The sequence below is a fragment of the Globicephala melas genome, chromosome 11 (assembly GCF_963455315.2).
Source record: "Globicephala melas chromosome 11, mGloMel1.2, whole genome shotgun sequence".
Lineage (NCBI taxonomy): Eukaryota > Metazoa > Chordata > Mammalia > Artiodactyla > Delphinidae > Globicephala > Globicephala melas.
Window position 1 is genome coordinate 51,868,859 of NC_083324.2, and position 15,035 is coordinate 51,883,893.

General features: G+C 41.4%; 1 protein-coding gene across 1 annotated transcript in view; it reads left to right on the forward strand.

Annotated features, from left to right (window-relative positions):
• Positions 1 to 15,035, forward strand: part of DYNC1LI1 (dynein cytoplasmic 1 light intermediate chain 1) — a 46,669-nt gene that overhangs the window by 11,793 nt on the left and 19,841 nt on the right. The window contains exons 3-4 of the mRNA XM_030830049.3: positions 11,009 to 11,125; positions 11,863 to 12,093. Of these exons, the coding sequence (XP_030685909.1) occupies positions 11,009 to 11,125; positions 11,863 to 12,093 (348 nt within the window). The remainder of the gene's footprint in view (positions 1 to 11,008; positions 11,126 to 11,862; positions 12,094 to 15,035) is intronic.

Genomic DNA, 15,035 nt, shown 5'->3' on the forward strand with positions numbered 1-15,035 from the left:
GTCTAAGTCAGGGAGGCTGATTCATCCAGCTCTGTTTTTCTTTATCAAGATTACTTTGGCTGTTTGGGGCTTTTGTGTCTCCATACAAATTAAAATTTTTTTTGTTCTAGTTCTGTGAAAAATGCCTTTGGTAATTTGATAGGGATTGCACTGAATCTGTAGATTGCCTTGGGTAGTATAGTCATTTTGACAGTATTGATTCTTTCAATACAAGAGCGTGGTATATCATATCTTTGCATCTGTTTGTGTCATCTTTGATTTCTTTCATCAGTGTCTTAGTTTTCCGAGTACAGGTCTTTTGCCTCCTTACGTAGGTTTATTCCTAGGTGTTTTATTCTATTTGATGCAGTGGTAAATAGGATTGTTTCTTTAATTTCTCTTTCTGGTCTTCTGTTGTTAGTGTATAGAAACATAATAGATTTCTGCGTATTTATTTTGTATCCTGCAAATTTACTGAATTCATTGATGAGCTCTAGTAGTTTTCTGGTAGCATCTTTAGGATTTTATATGTATAGTATCGTGTCATCTGCAAACAGTGACAGTTTCACTTCTTTTCCAATTTGGATTCCTTTTATTTCTTTTTCTTCTCTGATTGCTGTGGCTAGGACTTAAAAACTGTGTTGTATAAAAGTGGCGGGAGTGGACATCCTTGTCTTGTTCCTGATGTTAGAGGAAATGCTGAATTTTCTTAGCTTTTGCTTGTCAAATCTGAATGAGAACCTTGCTGAGTGTTCTTTTTTTTTTTTTTTTTTTTTTTGCAGTACGTGGGCCTCCCACTGCTGTGGCCTCTCCCATTGCGGAGCACAGGCTCTGGACGCACAGGCCCAGCAGCCATGGCTCACGGGCCCAGCCGCTCTGCGGCATGTGGGGTCCTCCCAGACCGGGGCACGGACCCGTGTCCCCTGCATCGGCAGGCGACTCTCAACCACTGCACCACCAGGGAAGCCCCTTGCTGAGTATTCTTGGTAGTAGGTTCTTTCCTTTCATCACTTTCAACATATTATGCCACCCCCTTCTGGCCTGTGGAGTTTCTGTTGAGAAATCAGCTGATAACCTTATGGGAATTGCCTTGTATATTATTTATTATTTTTAATATTTTTTCTTTGTTTTTAATTTTTGTCAGTTTGATTGCTATGTGTCTCAGCATGTTCCACCTTGGGTTTATCCTGCCTGGGACTCTCTGCTTCCTGGACTTGGGTGACTGTTTCCTTTCTTTCCCATGTTAGGAAAATTTTCAGCTATTATCTCTTCAAATGTTTTCTCAGGTCCTTTCTCTCTCTCTTCTCCTTCTGGGACCCCTATAATGTGAATGTTGGTGTGTTTAGTGTTGTCCCAGAGGTCTCTTAGACTGTCTTCATTTTTTTTCATTCTTTTTCTCTTTATTCTGTTCTGCGGCAGTGATTTCCACCATTCTGTCTTCTTATCTGTTCTTCTGTCTCATTTATTCTACTATTGTTTCTTTCTAGTATGTTTTTTATTTCAGTTATTTACCGTTTATTTCTGTTTGTTTGTTAGTTCTTCTAGGTCTTCGTTAAACATTTCTTGTATCTTCTCCATCTGTCCCTCCATTCTTTTTCCAAGATCTCGGCTCATCTTTACTATTATTACTCTGAATTCTTTTTCAGGTAGATGGCCTATCTCCACTTCACTTAGTTCTTTTGGGGTGTTATCTTGTTCCTTCATCTGGAACATTTCCCTCTGCCATCTCATTTTCTCTACCTTACTGTGATTGTGGTTTCCATTCTGCAGCCTGCAGGGTTGTAGTTCTTCTTGCTTCTGCTGTCTGCCTCCTGGTGGATGAAGCTGTCTAAGAGGCTTGTGGAGGCTTCCTGGTCAGAGGGACTGGCTGCTGCCTTGGTGGGTGGAGGTGGGTGTTGTCCCTCTGGTGTGCAGGGTTGTGTCAGGGAGTGTGTTTAGTGGGGAGCTGTGTGCTCAGGAAAACTTTAAGTATTAGTCTGTCTGCTGATGGGGGGGGCTGTGTTCCCACCCTGTTGGTTGTTTGGCCTGAAGCATCCCAACACTGGAGCCTACAGGCTGTGGGGAGGGGCCATGTGTTGGTGAGAAAATGGCCGCCTCCAGGAGGGCTCACGCCCCTGAGTACTCCCCAGAACTACTGCTGCCAGTGTCTTTGTCCCCGCAATGAGCCACAGCTGCCCCCCGCCTCTGCAGGAGACCCTGTAATACCAGCAGGTAGGTCTGGTCCAGGTTCTTATGAGGCTACTGCTCTTTTCCCTGGGTCCTGATGTGCATGAAACCTTGTGTGCGCCCTCCAAGAGCGGAGTTTCTGTTTCCCCCAGCCCTGTGGAATTGCTGCAATCAAAACCTGATGGCCGGGCTTCCCTGGTGGTGCAGTGGTTGAGAGTCTGCCTGCCGATGCAGGGGACACGGGTTCGTGCCCCAGTCCGGGAAGATCCCACATGCTGCGAAGCGGCTGGGCCTGTGCGCCATGGCCGCTGGGCCTGCGCGTCCGGAGCCTGTGCTCCGCAACGGGAGAGGCCACAACAGGGAGAGGCCCGCGTACTGAAAAAAAAAAAAAACAAACAAACCCTGATGGCCTTCAAAGCCAGATTCTCTGGGAGCTTTAACTCCCATTGCCAGACCTGCAGGCTGGGGAGCCTGATGTGGGGCTCAGAACTTTCACTCCTGTAGGAGAACTTCTGTGGTATAATTATTTTTCAGTTTGTGGGTCGCCCATCCGGTGGGTATGGGATTTGATTTTATCGTGATTGTGCCCCCTCTTACTGTCTCATTGTGACTTATTCTTTGTCTTTGGATGTAGGATATCTTTTTTGGTAGGTTCCAGAGTTTTTTTGTTGATGATTGTTCAGCAGTTAGTTGTGATTCTGGTGTTTTTGTAAGAAAAGGTGGGCTCACATTTTTCTACTCTGCCATCTTGTCTTGGAAGCTCTAGTTATGGGTTTTTTTTTTTTTTTTTTTTTTGCTGTGCCCCATGGCTTGTGGGATCCTAGTTCCCCCACCAGGGATTGAACCTTGGCCATCAGCAGTGAAAGCATGGGATGCTAACTGCTGCACCACCAGGAAGTTCCCTGATTTGTTTTTAAAACACCTTTAAAATATGCCCTCTTTAAGAAAACCTAATATAGAAATGCACATTTAGATGAACTATTTAGAGAATAATTTTAACGTCATCACTAAAGAGTGCTTTGTAGAAGGGCTTTCATCTTAGTCTGTTTAAACAGGAACTCTCTGCTTGTACAGGTATATGTTTACAGATCATTAACTATTTGGCTGGCACCCTTAATGCTGGTGTGTCTGTTTCGCTGCCAGCTGAAGGCTGAGGAATTGAAGATAAAACTTTCTTAAAGTTCATAGATGTTACGTAGGTGCATTCTTTCAGCATTGTTTGAAGCCACACAGGCCCCATTGTCCTACTTGCCACTCTAAAGGTATATTAATTGGATAGAATGAAGTATGTATGTAATTTTTACTTTATTTTACTCATACTATTAGGCTCTGTGTTGTGTTTTCCAAAAATGACTTGGAATTTAATGGCTTTTGTTTATTGAATGGTTAGGCCATTAAAGATGATTTTTAAATGTCCATCAATTCAAAACATAGGCATCCTGAATTTTAACATTTTTCGATCCTTCTAATTGTATAGTAGAATAAAGAGAAGGTTCATGACAGACTTTTTAGTATCTTCAAACTTAGTTCAGCTTGGCTGTGGCAAGGCAGCTGAATACCGACAACTCGGTACAGTGACTAGAAAGTTTTCCTAAGTTTAGTGAAGGAGGTATGTTTTATGATCTGTTATTGATGAGAGGGAGCCGCTTGAATTTCATAGGTATGAGTGATGAATTATTATAGTAGATTGTGGTAAAGGCCCAGGATAAGCAATGACAGATGAGGTATAGTTATGAAAACAGAGACTCCATGTGGTTGTGATTAAGAGATAAGAATGTTGGTAAAGGATCTTCTGTGTATAGGACGGGTGCTATAGAGTGAATGAGTCCCCTCAAATTCATGTTAAAATTCTAACCCCCAATATGATGGCATTAGGAGGTGGGGTCTTTGGCAGATGATCAGGCCATGAAGGTGGAACCCTCATGAATGGGGTTAGGGCCCTTACAAAAGAGATTCCAGAGAGCTCTCTCACCCTTTCTGCCATGTGAGGACACAGTGAGAAAACTGTCCCTGACCCAGGAAGCCAGCCCTTACTAGACACCAAACCTGCCAGCACTTTGATCTTGGACTTCGCAGCCTCCAGAACTGTTAGAAATACATGTCTGTTGTTTAAAGCCACCCAGCCTATGGTGTTTTTGTTACAGCAGCCCAGAGAGACTAAGATACGGTTTCTGGTTTTGGCGAGCAAGCAAGCAAGTACCCGTTAAGAATGGGATAATTTCTTTCCTGTAAGCATCTTAGAAGCAAGGACTTTATATCCTGCTTACTGTTAAGATTACTTGCCCAGAGAATATTTGTTGAAAGAAGGGGACAGACGTGACACACTGAAGGAAACACACAAATAAGCTGACACACTACAGTGAAGTATATGAAGTGTGTGGTATGTTGTGGAAGTACAAAGGAGGGTGCTTAACCAGACTTCAATAAGAGAAAGCTTCTTAGAGGAGACTAAACTGAGACAGGAAGGATAAGGTAGGGTTCTCGCACGTGCAGTGAGGGGAGGGGAAGAATGTTCCAGAAAGAAGTGAAAGCATGTGTGAAGATTTAGACTTGAGAGAGTAAGGCCTCTCTGCTGCACTGGAAGAGGTTGTGAGTGGCTGGAGCCTAGCGTGCAGGTGGTGGGACATGGTGAGAGATGGGCAGGAAAGGTGAGGGAGCCTTTGCAAGGGACATTGGCCTTTACAGTTTGCCCTTTACTGCGAGAACAGCAGGAAGACCCGTAGGGTTTTTTTCCTGACATTTTATGAAGATTCCCAACATATGGAAAAGTTGAAGGAATTTTACAGTTAATATTCATATACCCAAACCCAGATTCTTCCATTAACATTTAACTATTTTTGCCTTATCATATGTGTCCCACCATGCAACTATGAAAAAAGTGCATTTAAAAGTAAATTGCAGATGTTGGTATATTTCCCTTTAAATACTTCAGCATGAATATCATTAACTAGAATCCCTTTCAGGGTCTTAAGAGGGAGAGTGGTATGATTCAGGAAGATCACTCAGCTGCAGGGTACGGAATGGATTAGAGCGTGGTATGAACTTGGTGAATGTTCACTTTTGAGTGGTATGTTTATATAGTGAGAGAAGAGAACTGGGAGGCCGATGGGTTAAGACAGAGAGAAAAAGCAGTCTAACAAATAATGTGGTTGGAAGATGTGTATAACCCTAGAACAAGACTATATCTTTGCAAATACCTCAGATGAGATTTCTGGAAATAGTAGGTAACAAATGAGATTTTGTTTACAGAGTATGTCTTCATTGGCCTCTGTAGACCTTTCAGGAAATCTGTTTTCAGATGTCTGCATTTGCCATCAAGACAAATCATGTCAGAGTTCATTTAGGTGTAAAAAAAAAAAAAGGTGACAGCAACAGAAAATGGTCATTATAATTGAGACTTAAGACTTATTTTAAAATGTGTAGAATATGAATGTTTAATTTTCAACCATCTGTAACTTCCAAATGTCATTAAAGTTGAAGACGGGAGAAATTTTGTTCCCAGAAAGACTTTGTTTCGGCAAGCAAAGTGCGTCTTCAAGCATCTTGAGAATCTTCTTTGTTAGTTAGGTTTAGAATATTCTTGAGAATAAGATATTCTTCTGTTTTTCTTCCCTCGTTGTATTTTCTTCTGAGGACAAAGGGGAGTTGCACTCTTGAGAAGGTTGACTTGGATTCTCTTGGGAGATTTGGATTACTGTCACCATGTTCCCACAGTCTTTGTTGACTGTGGCCTGGCCTCAGTTTCCTCATCTCTAAGTAGAGAGGATGTCGTTAGAGTTCCTTATAACCTGTGTGTGTTTATGAAATGTTCTTTATTCTCATTGTGAACACTTGTAATTTGTTACCAGAAATGAGAAATTTCAAATCACAGAATGGGAGGAAAAAATCTCTAACTACCATATTTACCATATAAAAATCTCTAACTACCATATTTACCGTATTCCATTTATTTGACAGTATACTCTTTTTTTCCAAATTTAATGTTGTAAAATTTTTCTTAAAATGGGTCCCCAAGGGCTTCCCTGGTGGTGCAGTGGTTGAGAGACCGCCTGCCGATGCAGGGGACATGGGTTCGTGCCCCAGTCCGGGAAGATCCCACATGCCGTGGAGCGGCTGGGCCCGTGAGCCATGACCACTGAGCCTGCGCGTCCGGAGCCTGTGCTCCGCAACGGGAGAGGCCACAACAGTGAGAGGCCCACGTACCGCAAAAAAACCAAAAAGGGTCCCCAAGGTTTAAAATTCCAGGAGAGAAGAAATTAGTATAGTAAAACAAACTTCTTTCCCAATCCTTAGAGGTAGAATCAGGAGAATGGGAACATAACCATCCATCACTCAGAGGCTGCCCCCAGAGAGGAATGCATTAAATCATTTTTCTTTTTCTTCTGAAAATAAGTGACCCCTGGAAGCAGGAATGTCTTATTCTTCTGTCATAATACAAAAATAATAAGCAGTATGTTTAATAGTCTTCTAAAGATTTAATTATTGTTTATTTGTTGTATATTGGAAAGAGGGTGCTTTGGAGTTCAATTCATATGAATTCAGATTCTGGCCTTGTCATTTCCTACCTGTTTGAGACTTTGGATAAGATACTTTAACAATTCTGAGCCCCAGGTATCCTCAAATGGGAGGTAATCATCATTCCGCTAGAGTTGTGGTTGTGTTGGAATTACTGCTGGTTAGATGCATACGGTAGGCACTGTGTGTTTGCTGCTCCTGCTGCTTCCATAGAGATGGAAGCAGAAGCCAATGATGGTTCTGTTTGACTAGGCTGTGGGCAAAGGGAGGTAAACTACAGTCCTTTAATTTTTCTTATATAGAAGCACATTGATGGACTTGAAATTTCATCCCTTTTCTGTCCTGACTTCTGAGGCTTTTGCATTAATGCACACTAAAGTTTAAAAACCCTCCCAGGACTTCCCTAGCAGTCCAGTGCTTAAGACTCCGTGCTGGGACTTCCCTGGTGGCACAGTGGTTAAGAACCCGCCTGCCAGTGCAGGGGACACAGGTTCTAGCCCTGGTCTGGAAAGATCCCACATGCCATGGAGCAGCTAAACCTGTGTGCCACAGCTGCTGAGCCTGCACTCTAGAGCCCACGAGCCACAACTACTGAGCCCACATGCCACAACTACTGAAGCATGTGCGCCTAGAACCCATGCTCCACAACAAGAGAAGCCCGTGCGCTGCAACGAAGAGTGGCCCCTGCTCGCTGCAACTAGAGAAAGCCCACGTGCAGCAACAAAGGACCAACGCAGCCAAAAATAAATAAATAAATAAAATTTATTAAAAAAAAAAAAAAGACTCCGTGCTTCCACTGCAGGGGGCATGGGTTTAACCCCTGATCGGGGAACTAAGATCCCGTATGCCGCAGGGCACGGCCAAAAAAAAAAAAAAGAACCCTCCCTAAGTGGGTAAGGGGACAGAATTTGTATTTGTTCATTCAGGGATTTGTGAAACTTGTATTAATATCTTGGCATATTTTTTTGTTGTTTGAGACATCTATCAGTGGCTACTGTGTAGGAGGATTAGGAATATACTTTTCACTATGAAGAGTTAATAGGCACTGGAGATGCAGCAGTTATCAAAACACAAAAATGCCTGTTCCTCTGGAGTTTTGGGGGGTAGGGAGTGACTAAGCAAAAAAAAAGAAAAAGCCGTATTATGTTAGTAAGTTCAATGGAGAAAAAAACAAGAAGCAGTAGGGGTGTTGGGAGGTTGTGATTTTATTGATTGATTGATTGAGGTTGTGATTTTAAATGAGGTGATTAGGGACAACAGCCTACCTGAGGAAGTGATATTTGAGGGAAGTTACGAAGAAGCTTAGGTAACACATAGAAGAGTATGTTCTAAATAGAGGGAACAGTGGATAAGGGCCTTGATGTGGGACTCTTTTATTAATAATTATGTAAGTGAATGTTTGGGGGGAAAATGCAAGATAATGATATTAATACTTCTGTGCATATTGAAATGTGAGTTATTTATGGGACATCCAAATAATGACGACTAGTAAGTAGTTCAGGAGAGACTGAGGCTGGAAAGAAGTCTGTGAGTCACCAGATTATAGGTGGTATTGAAGTCTTGTGTGGAGATTCCCCTAGAATTATATGTAGAGCGAGAAGAATAGAGGTCTGAAGAAGGAACCCTGGGAGACACAAATGTTGGGGGTGGGGGTGGAAGCTTGCAAGGAAGACTTAGGACCAACCACCTAAAGGTAAGTGGTAGAACAGGAGGGGTGGCGCGACTGTAGCTGTGGCAAGGGAGGGTCTTCTCTGCCCTCTGTGTTTCCCTTAACCTCGCTGCCAGCTCCCAGCCAAATCAGCCTTTGAGTTCAGCTGTCGCATCACACCACTAATACTTTAGTTAAGGCCTACCTCATTTCTTGCTAGGACTCCAGTAATTGTCTATTATCTAGTCTCCTTACTCCCAAACCTACCCTTGTCAGTCACTCTTCCACACTTCTGTGATAGCAATCTTCCTAAAATACCTAAATACTGCCAGTGACTCTTCAGGATAAAGCCTAACCATCTCAGCCTGGCATAGGATGCCCTTTGTGATCTGGCATTCCCTTTTTATTCTCACTTTCTGGCTCCTTTTCCCCCTTACATTCTAAATTTCATGCATTCAAATTATCTGTCCCTTCTAGAAGGACACTTCTTTGTCTCCAGGCCTCTGTATATGCTTTCCTACTTCCTGGAATGACTAACTCTCTGTGGTTCATTAACACTACAAGATCTGGCTGAAGTGTTACTTTCTGTGCAAAGCCCTTTTTGACTTCCAAGCAAATCCAGGATCTTCCCTTTGGTCTGGTTTCCTGCTTGTTGCACATCTCTAGTGCAGTCCTAATGACAGTATCTTGAAATTTTCTTCTGTTTGTTTTCCCTCTCCAATTTATGAGCTCCTAGGACAGCAACTTTGATCGTGGGTCTTTGTAATCCTAGCGCTTGGCTTAGTGTAGTAAACGTCTAAGTGACATCTAAACGTCTGAGTTCTCAAAGTGTGGTCCTTGGACCAGCTGCATCAGCAACACCGGAAACTTGTTAGAAATGCAGATGCATGGGCCCCACCCCAGACTTACTGACTCAGAAAGCCAGGAGGTGAGGCCCAGCAGTCTGTTTTAACAAGCCCCCCAGGTTATCCTGATGCTTTTTTTTTTTTTTGCGGTACGCAGGCCTCTCACTGTTGTGGCCTCTCCGGTTGCAGAGCACAGGCTCCGGACACGCAGGCTCAGTGGCCATGGCTCACGGGCCCAGCCGCTCCGCGGCATGTGGGATCTTCCCGGACCGGGGCACGAACCCGTGTCCCCTGCATCGGCAGGCGGACTCTCAACCACTGCGCCACCAGGGAAGCCCTCCTGATGCATTTTTGAGAACCATTACTCCAGTGAAATGAATGATGGTCAGCATTCACTGGGGAGGAGTTTCCACCACGGTGAAAAGCCCGCGCACCGCATCAAAGAGTAGCCCCCACTTGCCACAACTAGAGAAAGCCCATGCGCAGCAACGAAGACCCAACGCAGCCTAAATGAATAAATAAAATGAATTAAAAAAAAGTATTTATGTATTTTATTTTTCACTGGTTAACCTTATGATGTCCATTTTAAGCATGATCATAATGGAACTCATGTCATTATCATAGATATTCCTGTTTTCAACCCAGTCTGTATTTTGATGGACCATTTTAATGGTTCACTGCAAAAATAGTACTGAAAAGTAAATACTCATTTAATGGCAAGTTCTTTATTGCTTAGTTAAGTCTATACTTACTGCTGTGAAATGTTGGAAATGGTTCAGAACCATTCTGACCAGTACAGTTGAAAATAGCACTGACTGCTCTGGGACACTTTCTTTTGAGTTTGGCATACCTATGTGGCCACTCTCTTCTCTGTTCCGTCTGCATCACTTGGCCTCAGCTTGGTACCAGAAGGTTGATAAACACCATTGCAGAAGTGGGTACTGCAATTTTCTGACAGCGTTTAGATATAAAGATAGTTATTCAGAAGATCCAGGACATATAGAATTTTTTAAGTGCTTAACATGAAAATGAAAATAACTTTTAAATTCTCAGAGAACTCATGAGTCTTCAGAAATAAGTCCTTAGATCCAAGAAACTCATCTTTATTAAGTACCAATAACACAATATTGCCAATAACAAAATAAGTCCATGAAATAGTAACATGTAGTATTTAAATAAATTCACAATATAAAAGAAACTCACCAAAACATTGACTAGCTAGCCTAGTTTTAAACTTTTAAAGTTTGTGCCAAGTTTAAATCACATGATTTCTTGCTATTAATATTTTTTAAGTCTACATTTTATTTTTGTCTATTCTGCATTCTCTCTGCCCTTGTTTTTGCCCAACTCACTATCCCCAATCCTCACTCCTCTCCTTTGCGCATATTTCTTATGGCTTCATGGTTTTGGTGAGGCTACAGTCACAGTTCCCTGCCCAGGTCAGTTTTTATGTATTATCCTTCCTCCATGAGTGGCCCTTAGGTATGCACATAACCCCAGCTGGGCCAACTAAGAGTCTTTACCTGAGAGTCTTCAGACTGAAAACTGACAGAGAGTCTTTTGTTCCTTGTAGATTAAATGAGGATGGCATAAGAGTTGAGCCTCCTGAAAAATACCCATAGAGGAAGCCATTTGTAATAGGATAAAATGAGACTTAACAAGAGGAGCAGAGATACCAAGGGAGAGAGAATCCTGGAGGTGAAGTCTGCATCTTCACCTGTATAATTACCTAGTTATTTTCCATCAAATGACCCTTTTGGTTGAAGCTCATTCCAGTTGGGTTTTCTCTTGGCACACTAGAAAGCATTCTTTAATAATCCATATTATAATTTTAAAGATTTGTCCTTTTTTACAGGTGAAGATGGAGCTGGAAAAACAAGCTTAATAAGAAAAATTCAGGGAATAGAGGAGTACAAGAAAGGAAGAGGATTGGAATATTTGTACTTAAATGTTCATGATGAAGACAGGGATGGTGAGTGTCGTTTATTTGTAATGTAAGTTTACTGAAGTCTTTCCAAGTTGCACTGCTGTCCATATTAATATTAGTCTTTGACTTTTCTTAGTGTGTCATTTTTTACTAGGAGACCTACTGTGTCATGCCAGTCAGTAAATAGTTATGTTAGGGCATACTTTTATTGGTTTGAGATTGGGATTCATATAGTGGTATTTTTAAACGTCTTAAGGTATTGGTGTACAGACTTTAGCTTTCTTGCTAACCTTGAAGAATCTCAAATTTTCAGTTCATTTTCCCTCCGATAGTGAAATAGTAGTATCCTATGATTGTTTTGCCCTCTTTTTACCATCGTCTCATTTTTCGACATGAAAGTGTCATTTACTCCCCAGCTTTTCTTATCTGATCAGCCATTTTTTTCTTCTATAGATCACTTGCCTTCTCATTTTCGTATATAATATCTTGAATATGCATGGCTCTATCTGCTGATGGTAAGAATAGAAACATGTTATTCAGTCTGTGGTTTGGGATTGAGAAATATGAAGTAGAGGATGCTGATTTTCTGTGTTGGCAGTTAAATCATTTTCTTGACTATGCATTAGGACTTTACTGAATTGGTAGATGTAACCCAAGTAGGTGAACCTTGCCAAAGGAGACATCTCCTGTGGAGATGCCTTAAAATACCAAGTAGTATTGTTAGTTGGATGATGAAATGACTTTATCCTGTTGCCTTGGTAACTTTCTTTTGTCTGTTGTAGATCAAACAAGATGTAATGTATGGATCTTGGATGGAGACCCGTATCACAAAGGCCTCCTTAAATTTTCACTGGATGCCATTTCTCTGAAGGACACTCTAGTTACGTTGGTTGTTGATATGTCAAAGCCTTGGACTGCTTTGGATTCTTTACAGAAATGGGCAAGTGTTGTTAGAGAACATATTGACAAATTGAAAATTCCTCCTGAAGAAATGAAAGAAATGGAACAAAAGTGTGAGTAGTCTAGAAAATAGATTTCAAAGACAAAATATCCTAGCTGACTATCAGAATTGTCAGGAACTTTTGACTTTGAATAAGGTTTAATGAAGGAAACTCAGTGAGAGTACTGCTTTTGAAATTCAGTTTGAATGATGTGCTGTTTTAATATAGTTTTACATTGGAAACATACACATAACGGCAGACTCTTTAGTAGAGGCGCCTTTTCTTCTTTGCCAAAAGGCCGTATGTGTTCATTTTGGAAAGCGGGTTTTCAGGATAAAAAAATCTGAATCTTTCTTCAGCTGCTCATTTTCAGTAGTCTCGTTTCTTGATAAGTAGAGCAATCTTTATTAACCTTGTCAAAATGAAGTATGTCCATAAAGATGTTGAGTAACAACATAAATATAAAGATGTTAAGCTGGTTTTATGATTTACAAAGTACATAATGTATTTTGTACGTGCCCATGTAAGTTGGAAATTTTCATGGAAATTATGAAAATGATACGGGTCATTTCTAACAAGTTGTAAGCCACTTGTCACAGTTCTTAATTTCACTGAGAGCTCTTCATATGTCAGTGTTGCACTTTGCTTAAGAAAATATACAGATGGTATGCTGCTGTTCTTTGCTATTGTTAGCTGATAACTTTTAGGGGAAATTTGACAGCTTACTGGAATTTATATGCACGGAAACAGTAAAAACTTAAGAGAATGTATGTCCTAAATTATTGAAAAGGATGTCTAACTGCTTTTAATCTATACCTTTTTTTCCTTGTTGGCCATTACCTCTGGGGCTTTTCTCCCCCCCTCTCAAAATTTATTCTATAGCAGTCAGTGGTTTTCAGTGTGTGGTCCTAAGACCAGCAGCATCAGTATCAGTACAGTTGAGAGCTTGTGAGAAATACACATTCTCAGGCCCTTTCCCAGACTGCTGAATCAGAAACTGCTGAAATCTGGTGCATGCTGTAACTTGAGAACCAATTAGATTTCAGCCTCTGATTTGAAGGGTAATAGCTACCAGAGCTGCTAAAGGTATACGCATGCCCCTCTGTTCCTGGTGGAATCATGCTCAACTGTTCAAGATTCCCTCCTCCTGACCCCATGTAAGTTCAGGACAGTTTTCCTTCTTTGTGGCTCTGTATAATATTCCCCCATATACTGTTTTAATCCTGTGCTGTGGATAATTTGTTTCCAAATTGGTTGTTTTGCCTTTAAACATGAAAATCAGTTGTATGGAAATCGCTGTGTGTGTGTATCTGTCACTGGTCCCTTAAGAATTCCTTGAAGAGTAATTACTAAATCAAAGTATACATTGTTAACGCTCTTGGTGTATTCACATTAACTTTTTTTTATTCAAACAGAAAATCACAAAAATTATAATCATCCTCATCAGTTCACTCAGTCCCATGTAATTAATTTTTTTTCATCTTGATCTTTTGTTAGCACTTTTATGAATCCATCAGTTTTCCATTAGAGTTCTGAAAATGCTCATTCATTCAGTTCAGCAGTATAGTCAGTTACCAGAAACCTGTATTGTCAGAGTCTTTTCCATGAATTCCTTGAAGATGAAACCCTTTTATAAGAACATTTTTGCAAAAGCATCAGAGTACACCCGGAACTCTCCGTAAATGACAAAAGACTTAAAAATGACCACGGTTAAAGATTTGATGAGGGCTTCCCTGGTGGCGTAGTGGTTGAGAGTCCGCCTGCCGATGCAGGGGATGTGGGTTCGTGCCCCGGTCCGGGAAGATCCCACATGTCACAGAGCGGCTGGGCCCGTGAGCCATGGCCGCTAAGCCTGTGCATCCGGAGCCTGTGCTCCGCAACGGGAGAGGCCACAGCAGTGAGAGGCCCGCGTACTGCCAAAAAAAAAAAAGAAGGAGCAGTCATGAGGCTGACAATCCCCTAGACAACAAAACTCTGAAAGAGGCAGGCATCCTTGAGGCCCCAGCTCCTACTGGAGGATCCTTAAAAAGAAAAAAAAGAAAAAAAAAGATTTGATGAAAGTTCATAATAATGCAATTGACAAGGAAATTCAGTTATTTCTGAGATATACATTTTAAATAACTAGAATTATGACTTATAACATTATACCAGAACATATAAGATTTTTAGAAATTTCATGTAGTGTCTGAAACATTTATATTAACATATTTCCATACAAATAACCCAAAGAAAGTTTAGTGTTAGTTTTTTTGTTTGTTTTTGGTTTTTTATACTGCAGGTTCTTATTAGTCATCAATTTTATACACATCAGTGTATACATGTCAATCCCAATCGCCCAATTCAGCACACCACCATCCCCACCCACCGTGGTTTCCCCCCCTCGGTGTCCATACGTTTGTTCTCTACATCTGTGTCTCAACTTCTGCCCTGCAAACCAGTTCATCTGTACCGTCTTTCTAGGTTCCACATACATGCGTTAATATACAATATTTGTTTTTCTCTTTCTGACTTACTTCACTCTGTATGACAGTCTCTAGATCCATCCACGTCTCAACAAATGACTCAATTTCGTTCTTTTTATGGCTGAGTAATATTCCATTGTATATATGTACCATTGTATATATGTAATATTCCATTGTATATATGTACCACATCTTCTTTATCCATTTGGTATTTAGGTTGCTTCCATGACCTGGCTGTTGTAAATAGTGCTGCAATGAACATTGGGGTGCATGTGTCTTTTTGAATTATGGTTTTCTCTGGGTATATGCCCAGTAGTGGGATTGCTGGATCATATGGTAATTCTATTTTTAGGTTTTTTTTTTTTTTTTTGGCGGTACACGGGCCTCTCACTGTTGTGGCCTCTCCCGTTGCGGAGCACAGGCTCTGGATACGCAGGCTCAGCGGCCATGGCTCATGGGCCCAGCTGCTCCGCGGCCTGTGGGATCTTCCCGGACCGGGGCATGAACCCGTGTCCCCTGCATCGGCAGGCAAACTCTCAACCACTGCGCCAC